The 9,170-nt window shown below is 42.2% G+C and overlaps 1 protein-coding gene across 1 annotated transcript in view; it reads left to right on the forward strand.

Annotated features, from left to right (window-relative positions):
* The first annotated feature begins 386 nt into the window (after positions 1 to 386).
* Positions 387 to 9,170, forward strand: part of LOC103373858 (hyaluronan and proteoglycan link protein 1-like) — a 12,450-nt gene continuing 3,666 nt past the window's right edge. Inside the window, exons 1-2 of the mRNA XM_008303862.1 lie at positions 387 to 545; positions 6,750 to 7,094. Coding sequence (XP_008302084.1) covers positions 455 to 545; positions 6,750 to 7,094 — 436 coding nt within the window. The 5' untranslated portion in view covers positions 387 to 454. The remainder of the gene's footprint in view (positions 546 to 6,749; positions 7,095 to 9,170) is intronic.

The following is a 9,170-nucleotide window of genomic DNA, read 5'->3' on the forward strand; positions in this document are numbered from 1 at the left end:
ATACATATCACTCTGGATAATTATCTGCAGGTTACTTGGCTGGAGTTTTGCTGTATCCCTTTTTTTTTCCCCCAAGGGAGAGGAGGGAGTTTTTCATAAATAAAGTGGCAAAGGGGAGCCAGTATGGAGCTAAGCATGGTGATGGGCTGAGGGGAGGAGGAGTGGTCTCAACCATGCTAGGCTACAATAAAAGGCACTTGTCTGGACCTCTGAGGAGCCCAAACTTTCCAGTAGCACCACAGGCGGCTGCTGCACAAAGACAAACGGAAAGAGGGACAGCTCGATGAATAAAAATTAAAAAGGGAAGAAAAACAAAAAGAGCTAAAATTCAGCTTTCTTTAAATATTTACAGTTTGGATAACTTAGTGCATTTTTATTAAGTTTTATATTTATATTTTTTATTGAAATCTTCCCTTTGTGTAAAAAAAAAAAGAAAGAAAGAAAAAAAGAGAAAATGATGAGTCTGCTGTGCATCACAATAATCTCCCTGACCCTGGCTGGCAGCGCGTACAGTCAAGTGACAAGCCCTCCCTCACTACCAACAGGTAAGATTAAATATGATGTTGAATTGATTTTTTAATATGTGGCTGATTGTGAGAGTTTGTGTGTGTGTGCTATTTTTTTATTTTTTTTTTACTATGATTGCACGACTGTAATGTACAAGATGTGCCTGGAGAATAAGGACAGGAGGATGAGCTGTGTGAGGGACCTGAGTAAAGTGGTACCACAGCACAGGCTTGTGTAACAACAGGGTCATTGTAGCAGTAGGTAACAGAGTCGTCTCTGGGGTAACACACACACACACAGACACAGTGTGACTCACCATTGACTCATTGACTTGCTGCATACAGACCCCCACAGCATGGGCTGACTGGTGAATAAATTACCCTGTCATTCACAGGGGCTTACTGCCCGTGCTACTGAATGACAAAAACACTACTAATACCAAATCTAACAGCACCAGTTGTACTCTTAAAATGGGTCACAAATGCCACAGTGGCTGAAACTGCTTGAGTAATTCTTGTCATCTATTGGGTGTAAATCCAGGAATTTGTGTAATTTAGACCTTTTGTCATGTTTTGTTTTGTTCTGTAATTTTACTTTCTGCCACTTGTAGTTGCAGACAGAAAATGAAAACCTAGAAAAAGGCATCTTATCAGCGAGCACCTGCACCACTCCTCCAAGAGGCTGTTATAATTTCAAATTCACACCTGCCGGCAGGATGACACTATGTGATGGTTGCTGCAACTGCGAGCTATAAAATACTAGAACAGAGCTGCTGCTGTGCTGAAAGAAGAAAAAAAAAAAAAAAGAAAGACTAGCCAGAAGCCCTCATGTTATATGTATTGAGTGATATTTAATGTGCTTTCAGCAGCCTCGCGAGCTGACTCAGTAGATGTCAAATTAGGGATGTCTCAGCTCCCTCTCCTTCCAAGAGCAGAGGAAATAGCTCATCTGTGGGGAGCAGAATTTCACTCTGGGAGGATATTATGCCTTTTGATCCAAACACTGAAATTTCTCTCACAGACCAGTGATGTCACAGGTGTGTGTGTGTGTTGGTGTGTTGATGTGCATTTACACTGCTTGAATGTTTATAAATGACCTCATTGTCTGCATCATGTGAAAGCGTTTGCTCAGCTCCGGCGAGGTCAATCATTGTTCCATACAGTGTGTTTTATTAGCCATCTGAGAGGTGTATTCTGTGTCTGTTCATGGGGCGTTGCCTGTCCTTATACCTACTGACTCACTCTGGCACTGGGAGCTTTTTGGAAATCGGCCACGGTAACAGGCAGCCTGACAAGAGCGAAGTTAAGATTAATGACCCGCAGCCAAATGTATAGAGCCCCATGCTGAACAGCAGCCAAATGACTCTGTCTTTCCCTGTGAGGTAATAGTCTGTTAAGTCTAATGCTTACTGTGGTTGTTGGTTACTGAGGCTTGGCCCAGTTGCTAGGGCTGGGTGGGAAAAGGGGCTTGGCTGAAAATGGGCTGAGGCCGGGGTCTGAGTTGAAAAACGTGCTCGGGCTCGGAGATGAGACGTCGGTGGAGCCGTTCTTTTTAGCGCCGTTGCATCCGTGCTAATTTGCTCGAGTGAAATATGCACTCTGATGACAGGTACATGTGTGTCGATGCGCAACCCCTCGTGAGCGTGCAAACACTCGCGCTTTGTGTTGTGCTGGTTCTGCATGAAGGAACGCAGGAAAGAGTTTATTGGAAATAGTGCGCGGGAGTTGGCCGGCTGTGTTTGTCCCAGCTGTGCTCGTTAATTCTTTCTCCATATTGACACAAGCAGGCCAGCGACAGAAGAGAGCGAAGCTGTGGGATGTTGTAAAGCATCTCATGCCTTGCTGCTCTGTCAGAGGGTGTGGCGCCTTGTGCACAGACTGATATAAACATGCACACTTGCGCTGTGCAGATTTCCATCCCTTTCACATGCGCAAGGGATTGGAGCCAGTTTTGGTCATTCAGTAACTTAAAGCTCAAATGCTCGTGGGGTTTAACGACATAATTAGACTCTTGTAGTTTGTGATACAGGACACTGAGTAGACTTGGATGGCTGTAATGTTGTTGTTAATTTACAGTTCGGTGTTGCAAAGAAGCAGATGGTTTCAATCATTCGCTAATGCAACCTTTTACTGAGTGAGAGAGAATTGTGCTTGGTAATAAAATGGCAGTAGGTCTTGGCTGCAGCTGTGGAGCTTTTTTATTGTCAGACACATGTGTTCATTTACTTCTTTGCTGTGTTTTTATTTCCAACTGCACTTTTTTGCTAAAAAAAATTAAGATAGAAAACGCTCTGTATTATTTAATCAACCATTTATTTTATCTTAAATGCAACTATGGGGCGTCACCTTTGACCCCAGAGAGTCCGGTGTGATTTGAATTTCGTCAACGACAAGAAAGGCTTCCTTCTCTTCCCAAAAGGCTGAAGACACAAAACAGGCTGTTGCTTTATGAGGGCAGTGCGCCCCTCATGGTCGGGGCCACATTCTCCTGTGGGACGTGTCTGCTGGTAACTGCAGAATCAGGAAGCAGGGTGGAATTACTCTCAACATGCCTGAGTCTCTGTCTGCTACTACTGTCTCTCAGGCATTATTATCTTCAAGGTCGCTCCAGAATGTATCCGCCGAGGAGCCAGGGTTCTTTATTCTGCTTTCATTTGGTGTTCTATAAGGTATTAAGTTAGTATATATATACAGTGATCCATTCCAAGCTCTTTCCTTAGCATATGCACCATGGCATTTATCCAATCCTCTTCTTCCATCTCACATTTCAGGATTACAAACCGCATTCAGTGGCTGGTTTTCATCAACAATGTTTCCACAAGACAGTATAATGAACTAATTTATTCAATCTACTCTTATTTCCTGAGTGAAATTTAGAAATTTGGAAAATTTTAGCCATGAATATCGGGTGGCATGACATCTGGCCGCTTAGTGTTGACGTCACCTTTGCGCTCACCTTCGCCAGAGCTTTTGATGGCCGGCTCAGTCGCTCTGGATCTCCCAGGTTTCAATCACACTTCATGCGAGCGCTACCCATGCAGAGAATTTATGAGGCACAGAGAAGCTGTGAGTCATTTCTCACTGACAAAACATTCAAAGTGGAATCTTGTCCAGACTGCTTTTAAAAACTCCGCACTGCTCTTGAAGACATGAGTAATTAGCAGCGGCAGGAGGGTGTTTCCAAGCTCATAAAATACCTGGCATCTTGCTGACCACTCAAGAGGCAAGTGAGGCTACTGGGTGTGGTGGTTCGGTAATAGAAGCAGTCACTTGCATGCGCAGCCTTATAAAAGAAATGAGAAAATAGAGTATAAAGTGGCATACGGTGGGACTGAAGGGTAGATTAGGTCTGTCAGCAGTGCGTCTGCTAATTAAATCCTTGTGCAGGAGTGCTCAATACTAATGATCTGAGTACCACTGAACGAAGTCCAGACACGTGTCTACTGTGAGGTTACATCGGAGGATTAGAACGTTTCAGGCATGGGTTTGATTAGAAGTCGATTTAGTGTCACTCCTCCGTGTATGTGTGTGTGTGTGTTGGTGTGGAGGGACGATCATGGGTTGATCAGAGCAGAAGGCAGCGAGCCAGTAGCCCCTTTTATTTCCTGTATTATCCCTGTGGGAAACGTTTCCCCCTGTTGAAGAGCCAGTGACACAGTATTCCAGTCATGGCTCTGGTGTGGCTGCTCAGAGTGAGGCGCCTCAACATGAATGCTGGCATCCTCAGTCAGAAATGAGAGACTCACTGGTTTTAGACACAGATCATCCATACTGATTAAGGGGGTAGAGAATAACACAGAGCGGCTCCGGGGTTTTCAGTGAACACTTAAAACACTGAACCTGGATTCAGCCAAAAAAATTGCATAATTATGTCTGAGACTGCTATAGCTGAAACGCCAGTTGATTTTTGTCTGTTAAGTAAGAACCATATTATGTGACAAGTCTCGTGCATTTCCTCTTACCTCATCCTGCTTCCATTTACAAGAACCCCGGTAGCCAGTATGAGGTCTGGACCTCGGTAATTATTTCCCGTCCGGGCTGACGTTTTGAATTAAACGACATTTTGAACGAAAGAGTTGTTGACATCGTCCCCCCGTGATGTAACTGTAGGGCTCATGTTAGAGCACAGCCTCACCCGACAAATCTGAGGGAATTCTCTGCAGACAGTGTGGTCGTATCAATCAGCCAAATAAGACTCAGTGTTTCAGCCAGTAACTACTTATTCCTCTGTGATAAGTGACCAGTTTTTCTGTCGCAACGGGTGGATAAGAGAAGCGACAGCCTACCAGCAGTGAGTAACATTTTAGTGTCTACTAACCAAAATATGGTCGCCCTCAGAAAACAAATAGTTTTGTATTGTGGTCCAACAAAGTCAATAAATCAACTAACGTACGGATTAGCTAGCTATGATTGGCTAGCTAACATCTGCCACCTTGGATTAGTGACTTCTTTTCAATCGTTAATGTCTCGAAAAATCTTTTGAGAACGAACTAGTCTACTGAATTTACAGGAAACAACTTTAAGAACTTTCCGTAAATCACTATGCAAACAATTAGGACAAATATATGATCATTATTATTTTGATTGCATTATACCTCTTATTTGCTGTTGGCTGCCTTAGCAGTAGTTCACAACTTTTATTGCCAGTAGCTGCAGTTTACAACTTGCATGTACTTTTTCTTTTGACCTGCTTGGTATAAATTCACAACTTTAATTGCGAATATTTGCAGTTTATGTTTTCTACATGCATGTACCAAATATTACAAGTATCTTTATTGCCACACCACTTTGAGGTGAGCCACCTTATTTATATTTATTATTATTTTTGGTGCAGATCAACTCCTATCAGTCAAATCCTAATTATTTCTGGTCCTTTCCTTATGTTTTTATTTTTATCCTCCATTTTATTGAAAAGCGTAGGAACTTAACCATTACAGGATTTAAATAGGCTTTTATTTGACAGAGAATAATGATAATGATGATGACTATTTTGTAGTTGCTTCCCTTTATGAAGTTTATTTTAGAAAATAGTTTGATAAGCGTTTTTGTTTTTCTTCAGAATAGTTCCAACTATTTGTCCTTAAAGTCGATCCTCTGTTCCCTGGTTACTTGCTATTCACATGCGTTTAAAAGGAAATTGTACATCTGAAAGTCCATTTTTCTCCGGGAAGCAATTGAAAAAAGTGTAAAAGTACAGCTATATAAACAACATGCACCATGCGTGTTGCTGGACCTTATTTAAAAAGTTGTTCTTGCGACAGCTTGGTTACGAGTTAGATTGTTTAAGGCGTAACCTGTATATGTTTGTGTGTGGGGGGGTGAAGTAGAACATGTGAAGGTGGAAGTGGGTGATGACTGTGGAGTGGGGTCAGAGGTCTTGTACATCCATTCACATGGTGCTTATTATTGTCTGGCAAAGGCCACCTCTTGCTGGCCGGGGTCTCCTTAACTAAGCAAGTCCTGTGAGGTCTAAACATGGAGGTCAGGGAGATGATGGGAACCCACGGGGAGACACAGATGACCTGCCATTCTGAATAAGGGTGGCCTCGCTTGGACAGGGAAGATAGAAAGGGAGTGCACGGAACAAAAAAAAAAAAAAAAAGCCAAAGACAAGAATGATGATGACAGCAGGATTCTGTATTTTGTTAAGAATATTATCTCCTCACTTTTCCTGTTATTCCTTCGGTGCCTGACATACTTAAGTGGAATAAGATGGAGCGGATGAAAGATAAGCACTTCATTTTGAGGGTTAATGCTGAGGAACCAAAGGCTTTTAAGTGCCAGGCCTGACAACAGCAGGAAGGAGACTGAAGAGGACGATTGGCTCCAGGGGCTGAGGACTGGCCGGTGCCCAGTACGATATTTAATAAAGCAAACAGGATACCTCTCGACTCGTTTTGTGTGAGAGAATGCTTTGGACTGTAACTGCATGTATGTACGCGCAGATTACAACAATACATATGGCATACACATGCCCAAACATATGATGTAACTACTGTGTACAAAGAAACCAACACCCAATAAAGCAGGAAAAGAAATATTGTTTGGATATTTTTCCTTTTTTGGTGTTTTCTCAGGCAGACTTCATCAGTTTCATGCCAAGCACTATGAAGAAAACCAAAAATTCATCAGTGTGTGAAAATAGTTTCATAAACACCACATGATGGTTTCAAAGTCCAAGAATCATAAACCTAATCACCATTAAGCCACAGCGAAGTTATATCATATTTTCTTCTTTCCTAGTCAAGGTTTCTGCTGACCTTGGTGGCAACGTCACCCTGCCCTGCAGGCTCTTGCACACAGACGACACATCCTTTGGCAGCATCGGTATCCGGGTGAGGTGGACCAAGGTGGCCGATGATGAATCACAGAATGAGGATGTGCTGGTTTCAATGGGATTCCACAAGAAAACCTACGGAAGCTTCGAGGACCGCGTCTACCTGCAGGAGTTTGACAACGACGACGCCTCCTTAATAATAACTGACGTCTCCATGGACGACGTGGGAAAATACCACTGTGAGATCGTCAACGGGGTGGAAGACACCGTGCAAGAGGTCGTCTTGGAGGTGCAAGGTGGTGCCATGAACGGTAAATCCTGTTTTTATATTTGCACTTTTAACCTTAATTTCAGAAATAGGCCTTAAAGTGTAAGTTAATACACCAGCTGTTACAACATTAGTGTGTAATCAGCTTCCATTATTTTGTTGTTTTGCTGTTAAAAGGGCACAATTACGGATCAACCAATGTTTTTGTTTCCAGTTATTGAACAACGTCCACGTTTTCTTGTCTTGTGGTACGAGGGAGGAAAAAGAACAGACAGCTTGTGCTGATTTATCCCAACTGCTATAATGATTCAGTCATGATTACATTTGAATACTGTTCAGCACCAGTAAACAGAAACATATTTTCCATCTTTTCCAGTCCATATCCTCAAACATCTGACTTGCATTTGATTTTATAATCACTATATTGTCTTCCTTTGAAAATGTGGCACACCAAGAGGAAGTGATTTTCATGCAAACAAGGTTTCTTTTACATGCTTATACAAAAATAGATTTCTGAAATCTTGCAGGGTAAGTCATTAAATCAGTATTCAAAACACTTTAGGACCAATAGTCAGTGTCTGATAATGTATTGAGGTAAACCTTAGGGAAGAAACTATGACGAACAACTGAATATTTCTGCAACTATGTCAGCAGCATCCTATATGTATATCTCGTGAATTAGGTTGTACTAAAGTGTAAATTCACATTTGAATCATTGTTTTACTACCTCTTGTTAGATACATGCAGTTAAATAATTTTATAGCACTCTGAAGTTTAATGCTGCAGAACGTAGCACCTAGTTTCCATAAGATCACTCTTTTTTTCTGTGCAGAGCGGCCAACAAACATAAAATTAATGAGTTAGCGCCGTGTGGCCTCTGGAGACCACTGCCAACATGTTGCAAGCAGCGCGGTACCTGAAAGACTAATAGGCCCATATTCACACACAACACTAAACATGCTGTATACCAGCTATACCGGCTTTCCTGGAGAAGCTGCAGTAGTATTCCAAGACCACACACACATTCTGTACATGCCTACAGGCCTGCACTGCTGTAAATCAGCATCATAACTGATACAAACAAACTAGTATTAAGATCTCCGGTTTGCACTGAGGAAAATGACTCCACAACGAGATAGCTGATTGTGTTGCGTATGGACATGCTATTAGATTTCTTAGAAGACATACAGTACCATTGAAAAGTATATGATCCATTTGAATTACAGATTTTCTGCATTAATAGATAAAAAAATATGAACCGATCTTCATCTAAGACCCAAGTGATTTCAGTAATTTCTGTCTGTGCTGAACACACCCATTAAAAATTCCAAATGCACTAACTCAGACAACCCTCGGATTTAATAACTTGTCAGACCACTTTTGGCTACACAGCAGACCTGCACAACTTTCAGCTGGAATTTAGAACCGTCCTTCCCTGTTCAGAACTTGTTCGTTTCAGCCATATGCTTAGGATGCGTGGTGTGAACAGATCTCTGGGGGTCATTCCACAGTGTATCTACTGGATTAAGGTCGGAGCTCTGACAGGGCCGCTACAAAAAGGAGATTTTCTTTCATTCTCGAGTAGATTTACTTCAATGTTTAAGGTCATTGTCCTGCTGCATTGCTCAACTTCTGCTGAGCTGCGAAGGTAACTTGGTGCACTTTGATGAACTGTCAAGACCCAGAAGCAGCAAATCAGCTACAAATCCTCTGTGTCTCCATTGTGTCCTGCCATGGACGCCATGTTCCACGCAACTATGCACCATGGACACATCATCGTGAACCAAGATGTTAACCAGTTCATATGATTCTTTTAAGCCTTTAGATGTGACTCTGGGCTTCATTCTGCATTGTACCTTTGGAACTTTCTTACCCAGGAGCCCATTGCAAGACAGAGTAGACAGTTTGTCTAATTGTGACCTGTTCTCTGAGACCCTCTTCAGTGCAAAGCAAACTCAAGATGTTTTTCGTCAGTCTCAGAAACTCTAACTTACAACTCCAATCTTTTTTCTTTGATTGGACTCCAGGAGTGCGAACTAATTGATTCCAATTAGCTTTTGCTGATGTTATTAGCTGAGGAGTTGACATAAATGTATGAACCTACACTGCGAATAATGGC

The sequence above is a fragment of the Stegastes partitus genome, unplaced genomic scaffold (genome assembly GCF_000690725.1).
Source record: "Stegastes partitus isolate 25-593 unplaced genomic scaffold, Stegastes_partitus-1.0.2 Scaffold2083, whole genome shotgun sequence".
In the NCBI taxonomy this organism is placed as follows: Eukaryota; Metazoa; Chordata; class Actinopteri; family Pomacentridae; genus Stegastes; species Stegastes partitus.